Raw genomic sequence first — 25716 nt, 5'->3', positions numbered from 1 at the left:
CACAGCATATGCAAATGGTGCTAAGGGAGCACCAGTGTGGGAACGTTAAAATGAGGCAAGGGGACCACTGAAGGATTTAAGGAGAGGACTAAAATAACTAGCGTTGTATTTATTCATTCACTAGATATTTATTAAGAATATCTATTTGCTGGGCACTATGTTCAATAATATAAAAATGATGCATTCTGGAAGTAAAAAAAGGAAGATAATGATATTTTGGTGGTGGTGGTGGTCAGAAAAAGACTTGAGACAGGGAGGCCAATTAGGAGCCAAATGCATAGGTCAATGTAAAGAATGATAAAGGAGCTTGACATGAGGTAATGGCAGTGGAATGAAGAGAAAGAAACTGATATTTAAAGACCCTAAATTCATAAAACCCAAAACATAAGCTATGTGATCGGAATTGTGGGGATGTGGGATTGGATGTCTGGTTACACAGAAGTAGATGTGGAAGGTGATAGAACTTTAGACAAAAGTATATAAAAATATACACAGTATGTTGTAAAAAAAGCATTTAGAATTTTAAGGCTGAAAGGACAATCCTGTGTGTATGGCTTGAGGGGTAGGGGGTAGGCTACTGGTATAAATTCTCTCTCTATATATGTATACTTAGGCTTTAAGCTTCATTAACAATTTTAATTAAGAAAAAAAAATAAAGCCAACTCCTAAATGTTTAATGTAACACGCTGCCTTTCCCAATACTTAGATCCACATTTAGTGAGGTATAGAAATACCAGGTATAGGCTGGTATTCTGGATAAGGAGGACTGCTTTTGCTTTTTGTTGAGCTAATTTATGCAGAGTTCCAACAGCAAAAACCCATAAATTAACTAAGTATGAAAAATAAAAATCTAACCTTATCCATGCTGAATAAGGCCTGGTACTGAGGAATAACAGCATTACGTGGCTCAGTTAGTATTTGTACAAGTGTTTTCTCATCCAGGCTATGCAAAGGAACTACCACAGGCAACCGTCCCACAAACTCGGGAATCATGCCAAATTCAATGAGATCTCTGGCTTCAACATGACGTAATAATCGATCTTTTTCTTCAATGTCTTGGTGAGTATTTGATTCTCCACTTCGATTGGCAAGGTCTGCAGCAGCTGCAGCCCTTCTGCCTTTTCCCAAATTAGATGGCGTTCCAAATCCAAGATACTGCCAAGAAAAGACAGGTATTATAAATAGTAGAATGAAATTGCATTGTACTAAGTACTCTACATATATTTCTCACATGACCTTTGTAATAGAAGAAAGTTCTATTATCATTCACATTTTATAAGTAAAGAAAATGAGCTTGGAGAGGTTAAGTACCTTGACCAAGCTCTCCTTGCGGTAAGTGGTAAATCCAGGATTTGAACTCAGGCCTATCTGTCTTCAGAATTGAGAACTAAACCACCATTTAATAACCAACTCTCAAAGAATGAATTCTAGGGGTGCCTGGTGGCTCAGTTGATTAAGCGTTCGACTTCTGCTCAGGTCATGATCTCGCAGTTCATGAGTTTGAGCCCCGTGTCGGGCTCTGTGATGACAGCTCAGAGCCTGGAGCCTGCTTTGGATTCTTTGTCTCCCTCTCTCTCTCTCTCTCTGTTCCTCCCGTTTGCTTGCACTCTCTCTCTCTCCCCCCCCCCGCCCCCTCCCTGCTGCTTATATGCTCTCCCTAAAAAATAAAAGATTAAGGGATGCCTGGGTGGCTTAAGCGTCTGACTTTAGCTCAGGTCATGATCTCACGGTTCATGAGTTTGAGCCTCAGGTCGGGCTCTCTGCTGGCAGCTCAGAGCCTGGAGCCTGATTCAGATTCTGTGTCTCCCTCTCTCTCTGCCCCTCCCCTGCTCACTCTCTCTCTCTCAAAAATTAATAAATGTAAAAAAATTTTAATTAAAAAGTAATAAAATGTGTAAGAACTATAAAAACGGAGATAGTAATTACTTTGTAACCAAAGTTAATTTTGTAATAGCGTAAACAAGTAGTAGTAGTGACTAAGGAACAAGCAGCCTTATGAGGAAATTATGCACAAGTGTCTTAAGTCACTGCTAAGCATTCTATTAAAATCATGATCTGAGGTTGCAGCATACATCAACCTATGAGAATAACTCTGATTTTATAAAAAACATATAAGAATGACATCAAACAAGAATACTACTTTGCTGCAAAAAGCTGGGTATCGGGGTACCTCGCTGGCTCAGTTGGTGGAGCATGTGACTTGATCTCAGACTGTGAGTTCAAACCCCACACTGGCTATAGTGATTACTTATAAAAATAAAATCTAAAAACAAAAATAAAAAACACCCATTGTTTAAAAAAAAAAAAAAAAGCTGGGTATCTAAGGTGTATGGATCTTGCTTCAGTCAGTATAAAAGAACTCCTGTTTCCGATTCTGTGTCTCCCTCTCTCTCTGCCCCTCCCCCGTTCATGCTCTGTCTCTCTCTGTCCCAAAAATAAATAAAAACATTGAAAAAAAAATTAAAAAAAAAAAAGGGGCGCCTGGGTGGCGCAGTCGGTTAAGCGTCCGACTTCAGCCAGGTCACGATCTCGCGGTCCGTGAGTTCGAGCCCCGCGTCAGGCTCTGGGCTGATGGCTCGGAGCCTGGAGCCTGTTTCCGATTCTGTGTCTCCCTCTCTCTCTGCCCCTCCCCCGTTCATGCTCTGTCTCTCTCTGTCCCAAAAATAAATAAAAACATTTAAAAGAAAAAAAAAAAATTTAAAAAAAGAACTATACTCCAGGCAACCGTCAGAATGTTTTGACATTTTGGTATTTCATACAGCTTTTGTCAGAAGTATAAGAGAAGCACATGGTCAGCCTAAGTTAAAAATCTATTCCTTGGGGCTCCTGAGTGGCTCAGTCAGTTAAATGTCCGACTGACTCTTGGTTTCACCTCAGGTCGTGATCTCACTGTTTGTGAGTCTGAGCCCTACACTGGGCTCTGCCCTGGCAGTGTGGAGCCCGCTTGGGATTCTCTCTTGTTCCTTCTTTCTGTGCCTCCCTCAGTCACTCGCTCTTTCAAAATAAATAAACTTAAAAAAAAAAAAATCCACTCCTCTGACTCTCCAAATGGACAGTAGTGTATCAGAAAAAAAAAAAAAACAAAACACCTTCCATTCAATACTATATATATAAGTTTTATTATATATATATAAACATATATAAAAACACATACACACATTTATTTTATGTTATGTTATTATATATATAATATTTTATGTTATATGTTTAATTATATAATATATAATTTATAATTTATATAAATATATATTTTAATATATATTAAATTTATTTAATATTAAGTATTAATTTTAACTTATTAAATAAATATTAAATATATTAAATTTAATATATTAAGTATAAATATTAATATTTATAATTTATATATTATATAATATATATAATTTACAGTTACATATATATAATTTACAAAACATTATAAAACACTGGAAATACAAACCTGAAGACAGCCATTATCCTAAAGGGGCTTATTCAGAATGAGAACACATGAAGGCGTTAAAAGTATCACAGAACTGTACAGGACTGTAGCAGTGGAAGTAGGAAAAGAGGCACATAGCAGGGAGGGAGGGTAGAAGATGATCAAGAAAGCCTTCACAGATAAACTGCCTGACCAGTTTATCAGACTTGATAACAGACTGATCATCTGTTATCAAGATCATCTTAACAGACTGAGTCTTAAAAGATGAACATATATTTGCCAACTTGATTGAGGTAGGGGAAGGCATGAACAAAGGCAAGAGGAATAAAAGTTAGGAATGCAAGCAGTCTGATATGGTTGGAATATAGGTGCAGTATTTAATATTGTACCCCTGGCTTTCAGTAAGAGTTGATAAAAATAGCCACATGGATGTATTTAATCCTCTGTAAAATCACTACTGATGACTGTCTTACATCTCTCTCTTTTTCATAAAGATCTATGTGACAAACTCTTTTTTTTCCCCCCCACACCCCCGAGGTCAACACCTGAGCTGAGATCAAGAGTTGGAAACTCAACTGAGTGAGCCTCTCAGGCACCCTGACAAACTCGTTTTCAATCTCGGTCTCTCCTGAAGACCTCATACACTTCCTCTTTCAGATAATAAGAACTAGAGCCCAGGATGTCTCCCTACTTTTTGTTAAGAAGTTCAAATGACCTACAACCTAAACCTTCCTTCTACATGTTTCTGATCTCTTTTTGGACATTACTTTTAACTGTTCTTTTCTACATGTTCCAAGTTTCAAATTCTTTTTGGAATAGCTAATTATAATTATCAGAACATGTTCTTTGTTTTTTTAAAGTACACTCTACACCCAACATGGAGCATAAACTCACGTCTCGAAGATCAAAAGTCTCATGCTCTAGTGACTGAGCCAGACAGGCACCCCCAGAATTTTAAATATAAAGTTATTTCCCTCCCTCTTTCTCTCTCATGTACACACAACGAAATGATTTCTTCCAATTTGTCAGTCTAAGCAGAATTTCAAAAGCAAAAACAAATTAACATGAAAAATTAAAATCTAACCTTATCCATGTTGAATAAGGCCTGATACTGAGGAATAACAGCATTACATGGTTCGGTTAGTATCGTATGTGAGTTTTTTCTTATCTAGGCTATCCAAAGAGCCACCACAGGCAACCATCCCATCAGCAGCATTATTTTTTTACTGCTACTAAACTACTACTTACACTAGTGGGTACAAAGCCAAGGAGACTTAAAGCAAGCAATGTAGCACAGTTGATCTATGATATATTCATTTAGGTAGAACATTATGTTATATAAAAGAAATCATTTGTGGTTACCAATTATGTAAAACACAAAAACATGGAAAATACTGGTGTGTTTTGGGCTGCTTGACACTATGTTGACATTACATTTTATGGTAATCAATCAACAAATAGTTACTAGGCATGTACCTTGCAGATATGAAGAAGTGCTCCATCCTAATAACCCTTCAGAAAAACTTACCTTTTCATTTTTCCTCCTGCTGATGATTCTGTCTAAGCCATTGAAAGCACCAGATGCAACAAACAGGATGTTTGTTGTATCAACTTGTACTGTTTCTCCACGTAATTTGCGGGAATTCTTTTCTGGAACATTAACTATCGTGCCTTCTAGTAGTTTTAATAACCCCTAAATAAAGAATAAATGATTTATAACATCATTGTGTAAGTGTATTATTTATTGTACTTTAGATAATGAGATTTAAAGGGGAAAATAATGTGGTTATGGTCAATGAGCATAATTAAAGAAAACTCCCACATTGCTACAACTAACATGAAAATCAAATGCACTATCACACTAACAATTTGTAAATTTATTTGGAATAGTTACAGACTCCTGATGCACTCAGGAAATAGTCAACTTAAAAAGCTGCTTTTGATGGTAAAGATAGAATTCTGACCTAAATACAGGATTATGACTCTGTAAGATGGTAGGCAACCATGGTAGGAACATTGAAAATTTGAAAATAGTTGATTTGTCTTTCATAGAAATTAAAATTCTTTTCTACTCCTAGTATTAAACTTTGAGACTACCTATATTTTGGGAGGCTTTTATAAAAAAATTATCTAGCACATTTTGTAAGTGTGACCTTTTTGTCTTGGTCAAAATAAAAATGAAAGCAATTTTCCTTACCCTACAGTTTATGTCATAATTAGTTACCAATAAAAAGTCAAGTTGCAAATAGATCATTAAGACTTCACTTATGACTCTCCATGAAATGAAACACTATTTTATCTATTTTATCCTATTGTCAAGTGAAAAGAGTAAGATACACGTACATACTTCATTTATGTCTAATTAGAACCAGAACTTTCAAGAGTCATCTAGAAATGTTTAACTGGGCCTCTAAAGAATAAAACCAACAAAAATCAAATGTCATTTTTTTCTATTCTTTAAAATAATTTTAATTTCCTAAGAAAGGTAATTTGGTACTTAAAATCACCAACAGCTTTCTGAACTACTTTAAAATGGTATGTGGAGTTTGGGGTGGAAGAAATAAACAAAACAGAATCTAATTGAATGCGAAACCAAACGTACAATATTTGGGAGGTTGATGTATTCCCTTCCTTTTAGTGGGCTTGAACAAAATATTCAACTGCTTACTTGCTGAACGCCTTCTCCACCTACATCCCGTAACTGATGAATGCCTGGCACACTGCCAATCTTATCTACTTCATCCAGAAAGACAATTCCTATAATTTAAGGAGGATTCTATTTATAATATGAAAATGATATACACAAGATAACCTCAGTTTTAAAAGACTAAGTAGCTAGAGAGCAAATATATACAAAGCTTAATTTTATAAAAATACACTGCCTGATCTCCCATTCATCATTGTGTAAATGTTTTATAATTTATTTCATAGAGCATCACTAGGGTATGATAACAATTCTGACATTATTTATCTACCCCACTAATGTTTTCAGGTTCTTTATTCTACGAGGCTGAGATAAAGGTATAGTCTTGAAGCAGGAGGTATATACAGTGCTGGTACTAGCAAAACTTTTTACTCTTTCCCACCTATACTCTTGTCTTAAAGGAATTTGGACAAGAACTTGTCAAGCTCTTCATGTAAATAAGGACAGATGATAGATGGGGAAAGGAGAAATGCAGCATCTAGGACATCCTGTAGGTCAACAAGCTAATCTGTTTCTAGATTCATCCTACACTCTCTTGCCCTTGTCCTTGTCCTCCTAACCCACCCCAGGATCAGGAGTCTAGAGCGAAGTCAGAACAGGAAAAATAATGATAGCATTAAGGATCTAATGGAATAATAATCTGGCCTGTTTTCACCCTAGTAGCCATCTTATGACAATAAGGCAAAAGCAAACTTTGTGGCCCTTAGTATGCTAGAAAATGTTTAACATAGCTACCTTTACACAATTACAAAGTTTTATTCCTCAACTCAAAACAAGAATTATAGGATCTCTTAATGCTTTCCCAATAGTCTACATCTGGGGATAGACAAACTATACTGAAAACATACCTTGCTGTGCTTTTTCTACATTATAATTGGCATCTTGGAGCAGCTTGGCAATCACAGATTCAATGTCTTCGCCTACATATCCAGCTTGAGTCAAAGTTGTACAGTCACAGATAGCAAAAGGAACATCAAGGCATTTAGCTAGAGTTTGTGCCAGCAGAGTTTTACCTACAAATAGAAATAGCAACTAAAAGTTTACGAAAAATATGTTGATATACAATTTCTCTACAAAAATGTAAAATGTATTAAATCTAAATAGTATATAATAAAAAATTACTTATACATCTTTTCTCTACTATTGTTCAGATTTAATGGTATGTTATTTTTATTACTCCTATTAAGATGTTAGGGATTGGGCTAAAGGGCATTGCCAATTCCTCAAATTCAGCCTGAAGTCTATGCACAGATACTGATAATGTATCCAAAGGACTGGCCCTTAGATTTCTTCCCAAGAGCCAGAATCCCCCAATCATAAGACACAGCTTGCAGAATCATTTATATTCTTTTTTTTTTTTAATGAGTAATTTTTTCAGGAAGTTATTTACCTGACCCGGTTGGTCCAAGCAGCAAAATATTACTCTTTTCAAGTTTTATGTCATCATGGGAAGAATCCAATACTTCACCTCCTCGTTTTTCCTGAGGTATTTGTTGATTTACCTGTTGCTGCATTGATGCTCCTAGAGCATTACCATGTGGACTAATTCCAGCAATCTGAAGCAATTCTGAAAGAATGACAAAGAAATTATTAGAGCTTCATTTGATCTTACTTGAAAAAATACCCAATAAAACCCTAAATCTAAGACCAATCACATATTTAGAAAAACAAATATTCTGATATTCTGTCTTACCTAAAAAGGAAGAAAACCTCAAATTATCTAGTCACAAATGTAAAACATATGATTATTCAGGGAACCTTAAGTAAAATAAATGGATTCTTTTTACCCTCCTTATTTATGTAAATCCCTTTAACTTAAGGGAAGGCAGTGTAAAGGAAGGAGAACAGTGCTGACAATCACAAAGCTTTAGCTTTGGTCTTTCCATTGTGTCTAAAAAGATCTGTGATCCTAGGCTAGTCATATAAACTTTGTGTTTTTGTTTCCTAACCTAGAAAATGGCAATAATACCTGCCCTATCAATTTCAAACACATGGTTGGAAGGTATAAGAATAAAATGCAATTCATTTGGAGGCACTTTAAAAGACAAATATATATAGATTTTTTCATTACAAATGAAGGACTATAGAAAAAGCAAGACACATTGAACACAGTGAACACAGTAAGACAACCAAGATTAAAACAGAGAAATAGGGAACCTGGGTTCTAGTCCTTTTCTATCACTGTGTGGCTTTAGGTCCATGGCAAATAACTTAACTTTACTGGGCCTGCTTCCTTACCTATTAAATGAAATTATCAAGATATATGACTTCTATAGTCTCTTTCACATCTAAAAAATGATTCTGTGAGTCTACCAGAGGAACCAAATACAGTAAGACTCACTATCCCTGGTTCTATCTGAATTTTGATTTTATAGGATCTTGAATGGATCTTTCCAGTCCCTTTATAAGACACACAATGCTTAACTAAATGGGAATGGTATGGCTGGTGAACTATCAGTTTATCAATTGGGTGCCTAAAAACAGAACAACTTTGTTCTTACTCTCTGGGCTGAAGGAAAGAATTCCAATAGTCTTTTCAGTTATCCAGATTTGTAAATATCCATACTGCTCCTCATCATCAGCATTTGAGGAATCTGTGCTCATATCCTACTTGTTTATATTTTCTGGATTTGTTTTTAGGTTGTTTCTAATAAATGGATTAAGAATATCAGTACTTTCCAATGCATTACTGTTTTAATCAAACCAATATATAGATGTTCAGTTAACATAACTATTATTATGGTCCTATTCCATCTGGCTGGCACTTTCAAATTATCTTAGGGTCACACTTAAAGTAAATGGTTATCCTGGGGCACCTGGGTGGCTCAGTTGGTTAAGCGTCCAACTTCAACTCAGGTCATGATCTCATGGTTCGTGAGTTTGAGCCCCACATTGGGCTCTCTGCTGTCAGCACAGACAGCTTCAGATCCTTGGTCTCCCTCTCTCTCTGCCCCTCCCCCACTCACACTCTCCCTCTCTCAAAAATAAATAAACATTAAAAAAAATAATAAATGCTTATTCTAATCATCAAAAATAGGCATTCAAGGGGTGCCTGAGTGGCCCAGTCAGTTACGCATCTGAGTCTTGATTTCAGCTCAGGTCACGATCTCATGGTTCGTGAATTCAAGCCCGACACCCGACTCTGCACTAACAGCATAGAGCCGGCTTGGGATTCTGTCTACTTATCTCTCCGCCCTTCCCTCGCCTGTTCTCTATATCTTCCTCAAAATAAATAAAGATAAAGTTTAAAAAAAATAGGCTTTCAATAAACATTTTAAATTGTGCTACATTTGATGGTTATTAGCGAATAATTCACAATGCTGTGCCTCATTATAATCCATATCAGGAAAAAAAATGCTGTCTCTTACATGAGTTTAGTTAGTTAGCTAGTTGTCCCCAGTAAAAGAAAATTTCTCTTTTTATTTCAGCAAAATCTAGTTAGGAATTGTCACAATATAGGAAGAGGCTTTTGCTCGAGTGTAGGTTGGCCCAATGGGGTAAAAATTATTAGGTGAACAAAAATTTGAACAGAAGTGCAAGAAGCATATTAACTACAGTAGAGTCACAGAGTAAATGTGTTTAAGTTTTTAAAAAAATTATTTATTTTGAGAGAGACAGTGGGAGCAGGAGAGGGGCAGAGAGAGAGGGAGAGAGAGAATCCCAAGCAGACTCTGTGCGGTCAGTGCACAGAGCCCGACATGGGGCTTTCAAAACTGCGAAATCATGACCTGAGCTGAAATCAAGCCACCCAGGCACTTCAGGATAAATATATTTGATTTACACATGATTTAAGTTAAATTTAAAAGAGAGGAATAATTTAAATAGTACATGATGTTTGTCATTCCATTTCATGAAATTATGCTCCAGAGTAAACTTGAAATAACTCTCCTTTCATTTAGTTTGTTTTTCTGCATCTCTCTCAATGCATGAAGCAGCTCTCTACAATCAGTGAGCAGACTAGTGTATGGTTAGTTGCATGGAGTTCATTAGCCATATGGCCCTGGGCAAATTCCTTAAAATTTCCGTAGTTCACTTTTCTTATCTATAAAATGGAGGTGAAAATAATAGTTTCTGTCTCATAGGTGTTAGGAAGATTAAATCAGTTAAAATATGTAAAACACTTAGAACTGTACCTGGCAGAGTTTTATAAATGTTATAAGAGAATTTGCTATCAGTATTGCTATTTTCCTAGTGTTTAAGTTACTTGTATAACATAGCCCTTAATGAAAGCCAACTGTTTCATCTGGTGCTCAACTTAAGAAAAACATTATGTTCCAATGATGGAGACAAAATCTATCAGTCTTATTGAGAGTAGTATATCTGACATGTGATTTCCAAAAGAAACTTTAAAGAATATTTTGATTATGTGTCATTTTAGGTCTAATGTCCTAACTTTAGAACCTATAACCCCACATATAACAAGTGGAAACTATACATGAAAATAAATTCTATTTAAGTTTTCAAAATATTACTTTCCAAGTCAATCTGTCATTATAATTATGAATTGCTTTTACCTAGGTTCTTAGATAGTGTTACTTGTTAACATTTAAATTTCATTAAATCACTACAATGTATTTCTTTCAAAATATTCATTATAGACTTTCTTTTACTAATTTAATTCATACTAGCTTCACAAATTATCTGTCCAAATTTATGAATATAGCACTGACAGCATATTTGATTATATTTTTGGTTTAGAAAATAAAAATTATACATGGACTTAAAGTTTATTATTTAGATCTTACATTCTTATATATAATCTAATTCTACTGCATTGTATTTAATCTTACCATGCATGATATACTTATTATTTCCATACAATTTAAGAATAACTAGAAATAGTACAATTTTATTACACGCACTAGATCTCATGCCAGAATTGGTAAACTAGTTATATCCTCATGGTTCATCCAGTATATACAGTATACTTCAAACAGTAGATACATAATATAGCTTGGTTCAAAGGCAAATATAAAAGTACCAAACTTATAGGTAAAATGTGTTCATAGTGGCTTATCTGTTTTATTTTGTTATTTTAATTACTGAAACAAAATGCAACGTGAATTTTTAAAATATTTTATTTACTTAAGCAATCACTCCATCCAATATGGGGCTCGAACTCATGACCCCGAGACCAAGAGTCGCATGCTCCTCCAACTGAGCCAGCTAGGTGCCTCTCTTTTTGTGAGCCTTTACCATCTGTGCAGCACTACATATCCACATCCAAAAAAATACGTGCAAGACAACAGAATGGCCACTATCCTTAGAATATCAGGTCCTTCCGCACCCTCCATCAGACTATCTGATGCTTACAGGGACAATTCAGGGCTGGAAACACTGAGTTGGGGCTTAGTCATAATTTGCAAGGCTATACCAAGTTTCATAAACACCAAAAATAAAAAGTGTGGTTTCTGGCAAAGGGAATCTGGAAGATAATCTGTCTCCCCCAAAATTTCTGTCACACGTAAGCAGGCCAACTCTGCTTGTATGGGGGGGGAAAGATATAAAATAGCAAGCTACAGATTTTAAAAAACACAACTCCTGGGGCGCCTGGGTGGCTCAGTCGGTTAAGCGTCCGACTTCAGCTCAGGTCACGATCTCGCGGTCCATGAGTTCGAGCCCCGCGTCAGGCTCTGGGCTGATGGCTCGGAGTCTGGGGCCTGCTTCCGATTCTGTATCTCCCTCTCTCTCTGCCCCTCCCCCATTCATGCTCTGTCTCTCTCTGTCCCCAAAATAAATAAACATTTAAAAAAATTTAAAAAAAAAAATTAAAAAAAAAAAATAAAAAACACAACTCCTGGTAATATGCATATAGGTATATATTTATAGAGAAGAACTATATATTTTTTATTTCTCTAACATTATACTTTAAGAAATATCACAACAGAAAAGATAAAAATTGAATATGTGAAGTAACCCAACATATATAAAGTACACATGCTAGCTATGAAAAACTGTTCCAAAGTTATATATACCATGTATGATAAGCATGTTTAGATAATATACAATATCTTTCTTGGTAATACACAAGCTAATATATATCTACCATCACTACTGCTGACATCCTTCACTGAGATAAATCTCAAAAGGAAGAATGATTACAGAGGAGGACCTGAGGAGAGGTCACTTACTTGTAAATCTGTACTCATCCTCCCGTCTTCTTATTTCTAATTCTAAGAAAGAGGATAAAATGACAACATGAAAATGTATATTTGTTTAGTTTGGAGGAACAAATGAGGGATATCTCCCTTCTTGCCCTCTTCTAAATATACATAAAGAATGTGTTCATTAATGCTTTGTAGCTTTTCACATTATGAAAAAATCTATGTTACATCCTGTCTATATTAAAAACATTAAAAACCCAAACATGTTAACGATGGCTGTCCAGTTGCTAATATCCACATTTGTCAAGTACTAACTTGGTATTTAAGAAAACAGAAGCAATAATTTAAATCTTCAACAAAAGTTTAAACTGCTCATATCATAAATACCATATAACCATCTGTTTTCCCTATACTTCGAACACCTTAACTACTGATTTGCTGACTGAAAGAACCAGAAAAAATCGTTTTGTGTCATGACTAGATAATGCTATTTGGACTTTATAAAAATGAAGGCTCTGGGTCTTCCATTAGTTATTATGACTTATACTTTCTAAAAATAAAGTAACTGATACTACCACACAACTATTTACAGTAAATTCAACAAGTGAACAAGTTGTCTTCAATGAGCCAGTAAGTTATATATTTAATAGCTACCAAAAGTAATCAAAGGATATTATATAGTTTTTTAAATATAAGTATTTAGAACTCCCTCAAATTGTAAAATGATGACTAAAAGAATGTAAAACGGTATATTATAGGCCTAAATAAGAAATCAGGGCTACCTGGACAATTAAAAACAAAAAAAAAACTTTAAAAAACTTGCATTTTACTCTATTCATAGTTTTTTAAATAATATCATCCTATTAATATAACACACATTATTGTCTACAGTAAATTTAAATTATATAGTATATCAGTAATATTAGAATCTATCATTAATAGGCATTATACAAATTTGCCCTTAATCTTACATATACTCTGTAGCTGGGGTCTAAACAGGAAAGAATGCTGGATATGTTGTGTGACAGTTATCATCTATCTTCATACATCTCTGACTGAGGCACATGATCTGGTAATAGGGAACCAATTGTGGTGAAGTCTATAATTCAAAGATTATGTCTCAATCTCTACTCCAGTTACTTTCAAACATTTTTCACTGAGACCCTTGATAAGAAATACATTTCACTCTGTGACTCAGAACCCATGCACATATAACTGAAAACAAAGTTTTATGAAATACTAAAAGAATTTTAGGACAAAAGCAAGGAGTTGCAAATAAAGATTACCTCTAAGTATGTACACTCTATTTTAGTCAGTTATCAAAACACTAACCTCTAGGTGTTAATGATGTCTGCTTCTCAACCTCTGCTTGCTGTCTCAGATTAGCTGGGATATTGTTATATATTCTCTTATAATGATTGTACACAGCAACTGAAAGCACCTTCTTAGCAAATGATTGGCCAACAACATACTTGTCGAGGTAGTTATAAATCTGAAAAATGATTGGTTATGAATAATTTAATATGAGCTATCATAAAAATAAACACATACACACATTAAGAAGTTATACAGTGAGCATATTTGCTCACAGTTTTAAATCTGAACAAAGACCCATCAAAAACAAAATGCCAAGGGTATGATACTTATGCAGCAATGATTCAGAAGCCCCAAACCTATGTGGACAAAAACACAATTCATTTGTTCTTTAGCTTAACAAAGTATCACTGTACTCATATAATGCTCTGCTGGTTTCTGTTCTATATATAATGTCATTAATCCTAATTTTTAAAAGTTAATTATTAAAGTCACTTGGAATACCTACATATGCCACCAGGAGTTTAAAGATATCATCATTAATGTAAATCATTAAACAAATTTATTTATTTATTTATTTATTTATTTATTTATTTATTTATTTATTTATTTTGAAAGAGACAGAGTGTGTGTGTGTGTGTGTGTGTGTGTGTGTGAGCAGGGGAAGGGCAGAGAGGGAGGGAGACAGAGAATCCCAAACAGGCTCCGCACTGTCAGCGCAGAGCCTGAGGTGGAGCTCAATTCCATCAACCCATGAGATCATGACCTGAGCTGAAATCAAAAGCCAGGCGCTTAACCAACTGAGCCACTCAGGTGCCCCAAAATAAATCCTTTCTATACCTCCCTCAATCACATGAATGATATTCTTCAGAAAGATAACATATTATAAATCTACTCTTTTAAAAACTAGGCATTATATAATTAAAGCCATTACCAGCAGCTATATGTTCGAATATTCACAAATATTTAGGTTTTTTCTCAGACATTAACTTTAAAGCTACTCATTTATCTACATGGTAATCTAAAAAACCTTATTCTTAGAAACTAAAGCTCTGTTTGAGACTTGGATATTGCTAACAGCATGGAACCTGGGGTAAATTCCTTCAGCTTTTACTAAACAGAAATTAACTGTTAGGGTGCCTGGCTGGCTCAGCTGGTTAAGTGTCCAACTTCAGCTCAGGTCATGATCTCGCGTTAGTAAGTTCGAGCCCTGCATCAGGCTCTCTGCTGTCAGCATGGAGCCCACTTCAGATCCTCTCTCCCTCCCCTGCTTGCTCTTTCTCTCAAAAAATAAACTTAAAAAAAAATAATAATAACTGTTAATATTCACTAACTCCTGAAAATAGTTAAGTTACCTATTTTCTAGAACTTTAATGTCTAAAGTCTAGACAACCTAATGGAGTATATATACAAAGGTTAATAGCTATATTTACCATTACACTATATTTACATGATAAATTCTTTAGTTGTTGACCATATGCTTTTTATTATGTTTTTTTAAAATCTTCTTGATTTCTGGGGCTCGTGGGTGGTTCAGTCGGTTAAGCATCTGACTCTTGGTTTCAGCTCAGGTCATGATCTCGCTGTTCAAGACTTCAAGCCCCGTGCACTGTTAGTGCAGAGCCTGCTTGGGGATTCTCTATCCCTCTATATCTGCCCCTCCCTAGCTCTGTTTCTCTCTCTCTCTAAACAAATAAACTTAAAAAAATCTTGATTCCTCACAAATTATATCTATGAATTATTAAATCTGCCACAGCACAATGGAAATAAATGGACTGGTGTCTTAACAGCATAAGAAAGCTACAATGAAGCAGGGGGTGAGAAATAATCTAAGTGTGCAAACATTTGAGACATGCAGAACAGAGGGCACATAGCCCCAGGGCCGGGCTCCCTGTTCTCAGAAAGAACAGACCAAGTACCCAATGTAGCTGGTAATACATTCTGCCATGTTTCATATGGCCAGATCACAGTCTGTCTGAGACTCCTGGAAGGAGCCCACACCACAAAAGCCACAGTGCTATATAGGACAGCCCTGATACACTAGTTGTGAGAAAATTTTGCTTCCATTGTTACACTGAGGCTGTTTTACCAGACAATAGACTAATTTATGGGGAGAAATTGCAGCCTGGTGTTAATAAGGGGCCCCAACTAAGAAAAAGAAATCCATAGCTGCTCAATTTTATGGATATTATTTTTTTATTTTTCTAAGTAGGCTTCATGCCCAGTGCAGAGCCCAATGCAGAGCTTGAACTCATGACCCTGAGATCAAGACTTGAGCTGAGATCTAGAGTGGGACGCTTAACCAACTGAGCCATCCAGACACCCCTGGGTATCATTTTAGATTAATTTAGTATGAACACCATTTTAACAATCATCCAACTCTATTTCATTGCTACTGAATGCAGTAATCATAACATGGGAAAATAGCATTGGGACTCCAAACATAAATTCCAAGTACCAAATATCAATAAGAATTTAGCCACATATAGTCTATATTAAGAACTTAATACTTGTTTAGGTACTAGCATTAAGATCCAATGTCAACTGGGAGAGGGGAGCAATGAAATGTTTTCAAGACAAAGTGCTTATAGGACTGAGCTAAGACCTATACCTTCTTGGGGGGAGGAGGTGGTTTCTGTTGGAAAGCCAATTTTACAGCTTCTGCTGCTGATTCAGGTTCTTTAATTATGCTTTTCTTGGAGTCTGCTTCAGATAGCACAACAAAAAAATGATGACATTTTTCACACTTCACAAAGCGGGTGGATGCTGTAAAAGGAAAGGTCAGCAGAGAAAAATAAATAATTCAAATAGCATTTAACATTAAAAACTCACTGTAAATGAAAACTATACACTTGACAAAAAGTAGGTTTGTAGTTCCTTCACTAGACACAACAAACAACCTAGTTTACATCTAAGATAGATGATACAGATAAATGAGTTCATTAAACCACATTTTGTTCATTTCCACTAGGTTCTTTCATTTTGTGATATACTTCATTAAGAGAAAAGATTGGTTGACATTCTTTCAACTTCCCATTCATTAAATTTAATTTTAAAAACAACCACTATAAAAATATTAATCACTTATTTTATTGAAATACTTGAATGAAAAACTGTGAAAAAAAAAGTAAAGCACAAGTAAATTATTCTATTTTTTCAACATTTCCTTATGAAAAACTTCAAATATACACAGAAGTTAAAAGAGAGAAATCAGGAGTGCCTGGGTGGTTCAGTCAGTTAAGCATCCAACTTTGGCTCAGGTCATGATCTCGCAGTTTGTGAGTTCGAGCCCCAAGTCGGGCTCTGTGCTGACAGCTCAGAGCCTGGAACCCGCTTTGGATTCTGTCTCCCTCCCTCTCTCTGCCCACCCCCTTGTGCTCTCTCTCTCATAAATAAATATTTAAAAAATAATAATAAAAGAAATCAACTCCAATCACCTAGAAAAAGGGAAAAAAAAAGTATATTCTTTAGGTTCCTTTCAAACCTATGAGCATTTTTAAAACCATGATTTGGTAAACATAAAATTGTTTCATGCCTTCCTAATTTTTATCTTTAACAACTCCACTAGTTCTTATTTCTTTAGCCTAAAAACCACTAAGAAACTAACAAAATAACATTCTCACTCATATTGACTTATAGATAATCATACAGCTTTTGAAAACAATAAAATAACAATTAAAAATGAGGGTAAAAAAAGTGTCTCAATTCCAATGCATCAGCTATAGAATAACCTATGTTAAACCAAAGTGGATTTTTTTTATCTCCTTTTAAAACACAGCTGTAGGATATATGTATATGGACATAAACTCTTAACCTTCTCTAAGCCTACCCCTACTAATGGTAAAGGTACCTGGAAAGCAGCACAGAAGAGACACTCACACAGATTACTAACAGATACAGAACAAAAGATACACAGGAATTAGTTACAGGTTGGTAGGTCTGGGTAATACATTTTTGTATTAACCTTTGTGTAATCTAACTAGAAAAACTGCAAAGAAGAATATTTAAATCTATGAGAATCTCTCTTATGGGAATAGTGTAACTACCTATTCATAGATTACAAGAAAAACTGTACTGGTAAGCACACCTAAATCTCACAAAATAATCTATATTAAAAAAACCCCAGACAATTCCATATTTCAAAAATAAATCTAATTATTAATTCAATCTAATGCTTATTTGTCTATTCTTAAACACAAGGCCAATCAAAAATACGTCTGGATAAACTCTAGCAGCAAATTTTAAACTAGAAAAGAGATCATCCATGTTTTCTTTGTATTAATCACCTATACCTATAAATGCTTACCTCAAGAAAAAGACCAAACTATTCCAAGTACCTTTGGTTTACACAAGCCCCAATACATTATCACCATTCCCCACCACTGGGAAAGATAGTCAATGGCCTTTACTCTAAAATGAAGCTTCATCTTACAATTGTTACTGATGGTAAACAGGGCAAGGATTAAAGGGCAGAGAATCCTCTGATCTAGTTCAGGCTGTTTGACAGGAAAATCTGGCCTGAGAACATAAGAACAAAATATTTCTCTAAAGAAATTAGGTCAAAGGGAAAGAGACTAAACACCAACAAATCTCATTCCTCTTTGCTTACCACAGATGAGTTATTTACATTCTATTTGAATATCACAATACCAATTTGACGATGGAACATGTTTAATGTATACCCAGGTTAATTTTATTTATTAAAATGCTGTCTCAGAAAAAAAAATACAAGCACTGCAATGCTTATTTTTTACTCATACAGACAAGTGGCAAAATCTAATTTTGTTGAATTGTCAGGGAATAAACTTTCCTTTAAATGATTACTACAAGTATACTATATTCTTTTACATACAGAATACTAATCCCAGTAAACATGCTTGTATTATATGCCAACAATAGATTACCTCAGTAAAAACTCTCTCGTATTTGTTGAAATGAAAGTTCTTCATGATTTCGAACATGTTTCAGGGCCCAACATTAAATCTCCAAACCAAACAGAAAAGTTTAATTCCTACTGTATTAAGACATGTAAGTACAGTAAGCCTTCAAAACGTATTATATACATAAAAATAAAAACAACTAAAATAAAAAAAAGTGGGGAGACTATTCACATTTGACAAGTTATTATTTAAATAGGCAAAAGAAAACTGAAGAACAATATACATTTGTCCTTATAATAAAATATTTCTTAGATATTATTCTTACTTCAATTCCTGATGACTTTCTATGCATTCATAATGCTATCTATAAAAATGGTATTTTATTTCCACAAAGTCAAACAAGAATAATACCACAGTAAGAGAACATAAAAATCCCTACATATACATGTGAGATGGAATATATACAGACAGGTCCATGAGCTAATAGTTCTTACACTTTGGGAAAAAATGACAATAAAAGTTATATCAAATTCAAATTTCAGTGTCTTCATACAAAGTTTTATAGGAACACAGCGATCCTCATTTGTTTACATTGTCTATGATTGCTTTCTCCCCATAACAGCAAAGGAGAAGAGTTGCAACACTGACTACAGGGCCCACAAAGCCTAAAATATTTACTATTTGGCCTTTCATAGTAAAAGTTTGTTGACTCCTGCTATACGGTATTTATAGGAAAGAACTACCCATAGAATGAAAGAATATGTTCACAAATCATACATCTGGATAAAGGTCTAGTATTCAGAATATATAAAGAACTCTTTGTAACTTAACAACAAAAAAGATAACCCAATTTAAAAATGGACAAAGGATTTAAACAGTCTTTTCTACAAGAAGATACACAAATGGCCAATAAGCCCATGAAAAAAATGCTTAACATCATTAGAGAAATGCAAATCGAAACCACAATGAGATGCCACTTCATATCTCTATGATGGTTACAATAAAAAAGAGCAGTGTTAAAGAACATGTTGAGAAATCAGAACCCTCATACATTGCTAGTCAGGTTGTCAAATGGACAGAATAACATAGGTTATTCTATAGCTGATGTAAAGTTTGGTAGTTTCTTAAAAAATTAAACACAAACTTACCATTTCACTCAGCAATTCTACTCCTAAGCATATACCCAAGAAAAGTAAAAACATGTACACACAAAAACTGGTATACAAATGTTCACAGTAGCATTATTCATAGTAGTCAACAAGCAGCAACAGTTCAAATGTCCATCAATGATGAGTGGATATACAAGGAATACTATCAGCCACAAAAAGCAATGAAATACTGATATATAATAGAACACAGATGAACCCTGGAAACCTGAAAGATGAAGGCAAAAGAAGCCAGACATAAAATGCCACATATTGTATAATTCTATTTATATGAAATACCTGGAATAGACAAATCCATAAAGACAGCAAGTAGGTTTATGGTTGCCAGGGAGGGGAGGGAAAGGGGTAGAAAGTGACTACTTAAGGGGGATGGGGCTTCTCTTTGGGGTGACAAAAACGTTCTGGAATTAGATAGTAGTGACAGATCTAAAACTTGATGAATATACTAAAAACCCCTGAAATGTACACCTTAAAAGGAAAGGACTAGACCTGTATATATCAGCATACAACTCTAAAAAAATTGCTGAGGCGAGGGGCACCTGGGTGGCTCAGTCAGTTGAGTGACCGACTTCAGCTCAGGTCATGATCTCACGGTTTGTGAGTTCGAGCCCCGTGTCGGGCTTTGCGCTGACAGCTTAGAGCCTGGAGCCTGCTTCGGATTCTGTGTCTCCCTCTCTCTCTGCCCCTCCCCCACTCAAGCTCTATCTCTGTCTCAGAAATAAACATTAAAAAAAATTTTTTTTAAATTGCTGAGGCGAAAAAAAATTGGTAAAAATATGAACAATTTGATACCATTTATGCTTTTTAAAAGTTACATGTTTGATGAAGATATATTACAGAAATGTATCTTTAACTTTTACCTACAAAGTTCTACCTTTTTTCTTATAAAGGGGGATACACACATACATTCCTCAGGTAATTAAAAATAATTAAAAATGACCAAAAAAAGTAGATAGTTATCTAAACATGCCATTCATGGGGTGCCTGGGTGGCTCAGTCGGTTGAGCGTCCAACTTGGGCTCGGGTCATGATCTCACGGTTTGTGGGTTTGAGTGCTTGTGTCGGGCTCTGTGCTGACAGCTCAGAGCCTGGGGCCTGCTTCAGATTCTGTGTCTCCTCCTCTCTCTGCCCCTCCCATGCTCATGCTCTGACTCTCAATAATAAATAAACTTCAAAAAAAAAAAAATCTAAACAGGCCATTCACAAAAGAACTACAAGTGACCAAAAAGCACATAAAAAGATGTTTATGAACCAATAACTAAATAAATGCAGATGCAAACAAAATGAATGGCCCAAGATTCAACAAAACTCTCCAATTTTCAGTGAGTAGACACAGAAGATCCTCAGCATCCAAAAGAGATGCATTCTGAAGAGACTTGTACTATGGGTGAATAAAACCAAGAGAGGAGGGCCTCATCTCACTGTTGAGGGCCTACCACTCCTATGGAGTAAAGTTCCAGAGGATAAGAGTGTCATGTTCATCTCTGTTTATTTTCTGAGCCTGGCAGTGTCAGTCTCAACAGATATTTGCTTACTAAATTATTTATAAGGATCTACTCTTCTTTTACTCTTTTCTTCCCTATTCTCTACTTCCACGTCCCCTCTCCCCAATTAGAATTCTCAAAGGAAACCACTTCAGCCCTAAGTTGATTAGATAATATTAAAAATTGTGTTTTCCACACTTGGTCTCATTGTTAAACATACATATTCTAGGATACCACCCAACATCTACAGAATCTTATCTCCAGGGAAGGAGAGAATCTGTATGTTCAAGAACCACCTTGGGGTGCCTGGGGGGCTCAGTGCCCAGCTGGCTCAGTTAAGCTAAGCATCTGACTCTTGATTTCAGCTCAGGTCATGATCTCAGGTTTGTGAGATTAAGCCTCACATTGGGCTTTGCATTGACAGTGAGGAGCCTACTTAGGATTCTTTCTCTCAAAAAAACCACAACCAACCACCCTCAATGATTAATACAACCTGGCAAGTTTTGAAAACACTGTGTAGAAGAAAAATAAATTTCATCTATCCTTAGAGAATTCCAGTTGGTAAAAATGTATGGAATAGGAACTTCTGAATAGCAAATCTTCACTGCTCTGTGACCCTGGATGAGTTACTTACACTTGCCAAAATCTTAGCTTCTTCATTAAGCTAAGAAAATGAGGATATGCTCTCTCCTGACAAAAGTAAGATTGTGAGAATAAAATTATATATACTGGCATTTATTAAATATTAGTTTCTTTCCTTTTCTACTCTAAGAAATTATTCTTTAAGTCTACAAAGATTGAAATCTCTCTCTGGAAAAAAAAAGAAAATTCTTGATTAAAAATGTATGCCAATAGGACATTGCCATTATGAACTGAGCAATTCTCAGACTCTCTAAAAGAATTTTATCGCTTCATACCAGATTTGTTAATAGCAAATGTTATTTAGAAGTTTTATCATCTAGTTCTACCACTTTCATTTTATGTTGCAACCAAATTAGTATTCATTCAGACCGATTCCTCTCTTTGATCTCTTATGAGACAAAACCACGAAGAGAATCTCAAACATTCCACCTATAGAATGGAACGACTTTAAAAGTCTTTCCAAAAATTGTAAAAACATGCTACATATAGTACTTTCTCATACAGTGGCCAATTAGTATTAATAATAAACATAAAACTGTAACTGAGATCTCAATATTTGGGATAGCATATAGAGAATCCTCTGCAGCTAATCATCAGAAACTGAAACTTCTGACAAACCTCACCAATGACCTTTTCAGTTTGACTATACAGAAAGGCTGACATGATAGTGTAACATAATTTACTCTTGAATTACCATTACCTCTAATCATGTAGGAAATGAGTTGTTTGATTCATGAAACAAAAGATCTGTAGTAGCATCTTTGTATTTCAGAGAGTTACTGCTGACACTAACAGCAAAAGTGGGACTGTTGATTTCTTCCTTCTCTCAGTGTCTGAATCATTAATAATTATCACACACTTTATAGAATTAAGGGTTTAGTTCCTCTGGTTCCTCAGCGAGGGAAAACACCTTAATATTTGAATGACCGACCTCTCCAGCTATATGAGATGCTCAACAGGTATTTGAAGAATAGAGTAATAACAGAATAAATACGCCTTGGTTCTCCTATAGCTCAAATTTGAACACTCACAAAATCCAAATTTGAAATAAACACACACATGGAAAATAAAGAAATAAATAGTTTTCTTAAATTATTTCTTATACCACATTGCAAAGTATTACCAGTTATGGGGATTTTTAGTATCTGGTGAACATAAGGGAGAATCATGTTAAGTTCAGGTAGAACATAACTCTGGTTTACGTAATTTACACATTTCTATGCAATTTGTGATTTGTAGAAAAGGTAAGGAAGAAAAACAACAGAGGAAGTAATACTTACACACGAAGGTCTCTACATGAGTGCACAAGTCGCCACATTTAGGACAACGCAGCTGGTTTCCACCTTTCCCTGAACTCCCAGAGCCTGATTTTTTACTGTTTCCCTCACTCGCTGATTTCTAATGTTCATACAGGAGAAAAAAAGAGCGTCAATTATTACTTTCAGGCAACCAATTTATAGGTAAGTTAAATATAAGCATGTTAGCTTGTAATTAATCTTATAATTTTTATAATTTCTAAAGTGGAATTATTAGTATTATTTATAACTCTACTACTACTGGTATCAAAAGATCCATTTACCACAAAAACAAAACCAGTACTGGTAAACACATGTATTTATCTGTAGTCCTGCTTTACATGGTATGAGCCAGCATATATAATAAACAACTTTCTTTCCATGACTGAATCAACACTAGGAAAAAAAGTTACTACAGGTAAAATACATTTCAGTGAAACTGTATCAGGAGCTACTATCATGACAAGTAGTGATTCATAACTTTCTTCAATCTCTAAAATGGGGATAATTTCACCTACTATGGAGAGTCATTGTTAGGATTAAGTGTGGATATCAAAGCACCTAGCATTTTGTCTTATATATAACATTAGCTCAAGTGTTAGTGAAATTCACATAATGAAAAAAATTGATAATAATTCCTTGATCCAATACAATCACTGATCATCTACTTGCTAGCTACAGAGTAGCCCAACATTAAGTTGTAGAGATATCCAAAATTTTTAGGTAGAGAATGAGGTGGGGTTTATACTATCATGAATTGTTTAGAGTTGTGAAAAAAGACGGCTATTCCAATTTAATCCTACAGACTGAATAGATTTAATGAAGCTTCTTAATACTTTGGAGTGTTAGAAATTTTAGTTAATGCTAAGTGCAATACTTATATAACTAATTTATGGTTGAAACTAAAACACAAAATAAAATTACATAAAATTCTTCACCTGATTTTATATATTTCACATTTCCTACAGAAAACATATAAACCAATGGAATAGAGAAAACTATTATTACATTTAATTGTTTGAAGGAAGGAACTCAAAAAATATATATATATATTCCAATAAAGATAAGATACCTTATTTCCATCTCCAGAGCCATCTTTACTTATCCCGTCTTTTGATGCAAAGTATGCTGGTGTTTCCGTAAAGGTTCTAAAGGGAGCTCTTCGTAGAATCTGAGTTTCAAAGGTCCCGAGCCTTCCTAAAACAGGTATATGAATGCGACCACAAGATATACCTAGAAATACAATGAGATTTATTAGTCTACATATCAAACATTAACATGCCTTCAGTAAATCCCCTGAAAACAAAAATTCCTTAAGTATAAAGGAGGTTGAAAAAACTAGTTTTCACAGAGGTAGTAACAAAATGGTAAATGTTGACACCATCAGAGGCAAAGCCCCTTTAAAAATAGGCCAGACCTGGGGCGCCTGGGTGGTGCAGTCGGTTAGGCGTCCGGCTTCAGCCAGGTCACGATCTCGCGGTCCGTGGGTTCGAGCCCCGCATCAGGCTCTGGGCTGATGGCTCAGAGCCTGGAGCCTGTTTCCAATTCTGTGTCTCCCTCTCTCTCTGCCCCTCCCCCGTTCATGCTCTGTCTCTCTCTGTCCCAAAAATAAACATTGAAAAAAACATTAAAAAAAAAAAAAATAGGCCAGACCTGGGCCTCTGGTAAATAAAGATGTTTCTTTCTGGGCCTGTCCTTTGATAGTGAGGAAAGACCATTTGGGTTATTGCAATGAGTGGCTCTTTGAAAGTGTGAGAGATGAGCAGTTCAACATCTGCCTAATCTGTAGGGGAAAAAGGCCATTTACACCCTATATTCTAATTCTTCTTTTATTATTTCTATCAATGAGAATAAGCAATTGACATAAACACATGTGTTTTAATGAAACATTTCAATCCTATAAAAAATTTTAGTAAACACTATAACCACTATCTTGCTTTCAAACATTTTAACCTTTACCATATATTTTTTTAAATTTTTAATGTTTATTTATTTATTTATTTTGAGGGAGAAAGAGCGTGAGCAGGGGAGGGACAGAGAGAGGAGAGAGAATCCCAAGCAGGCTCCACACTGTCAGTGCAAAGCCTGATGTGGGGCTTGAACTCACAAAGTGTGAGATCATGACCTGAACTGAAATCAAGAGTTGGATGCTCAACTGAATGAGCCACCCAGGCGCCCCTTACCATATTTGAAGTTAAGATTATTAAAAAGGATATAGGTTAACCCCTGACTTATGTGGCAAACTTTTTCTGTAAAGCACCGGGATGGTAAATATTTTCAGCTTTCTGGGCCATCTAGTCTCAGTTCCAACTACTCTGTCTGTAACATGAAAACAAACAAACAATATGTAAACAAATGGGTGTGGCCAGACTTGGTCCATCAAAAGATCACTGTTGGCTGAACCCTGTTTTTTTTTTCTCATATAAATACAAAATAAACTCCTAAATAAACTATAGTCAATGGCAAAAGAGCCATAATGTAAGGCAGCATTTCCCAAGTTGGTCTTTAAAAGAGTGTTCCCTACACAAGAAAATCAAATGATCTTAGATCAAACAAAATTCCACAGATTCAGTACTGAATATTGTAGGGCTACTCAGAACCCTGCGTAAGTTAACATACATTAGTGAATTATAATGAATCGCCAAAGAAGGAAGTTTCCCAGCAGTTTATCACAGCCATTAGGAGGTGATAACAAAAAGGGGGAAGGGG

The 25716-nt window shown here is 35.2% G+C and overlaps 1 protein-coding gene across 1 annotated transcript in view; it reads right to left on the bottom strand.

Annotated features, from left to right (window-relative positions):
• The window catches only part of CLPX (caseinolytic mitochondrial matrix peptidase chaperone subunit X), a 40960-nt gene that overhangs the window by 6042 nt on the left and 9202 nt on the right, over positions 1 to 25716 (bottom strand). The window contains exons 2-11 of the mRNA XM_030317910.2: positions 24080 to 24240; positions 22993 to 23110; positions 16152 to 16306; positions 13559 to 13718; positions 12254 to 12295; positions 7513 to 7689; positions 6971 to 7135; positions 6087 to 6175; positions 4947 to 5111; positions 856 to 1155 (exon numbers count right to left, since the gene is read on the bottom strand). Of these exons, the coding sequence (XP_030173770.1) occupies positions 856 to 1155; positions 4947 to 5111; positions 6087 to 6175; positions 6971 to 7135; positions 7513 to 7689; positions 12254 to 12295; positions 13559 to 13718; positions 16152 to 16306; positions 22993 to 23110; positions 24080 to 24240 (1532 nt within the window). The remainder of the gene's footprint in view (positions 1 to 855; positions 1156 to 4946; positions 5112 to 6086; positions 6176 to 6970; positions 7136 to 7512; positions 7690 to 12253; positions 12296 to 13558; positions 13719 to 16151; positions 16307 to 22992; positions 23111 to 24079; positions 24241 to 25716) is intronic.

Source organism: Lynx canadensis, chromosome B3 (assembly GCF_007474595.2).
Source record: "Lynx canadensis isolate LIC74 chromosome B3, mLynCan4.pri.v2, whole genome shotgun sequence".
Classification (NCBI taxonomy): domain Eukaryota; kingdom Metazoa; phylum Chordata; class Mammalia; order Carnivora; family Felidae; genus Lynx; species Lynx canadensis.
This window is presented reverse-complemented; position numbering and strand designations above follow the sequence as displayed.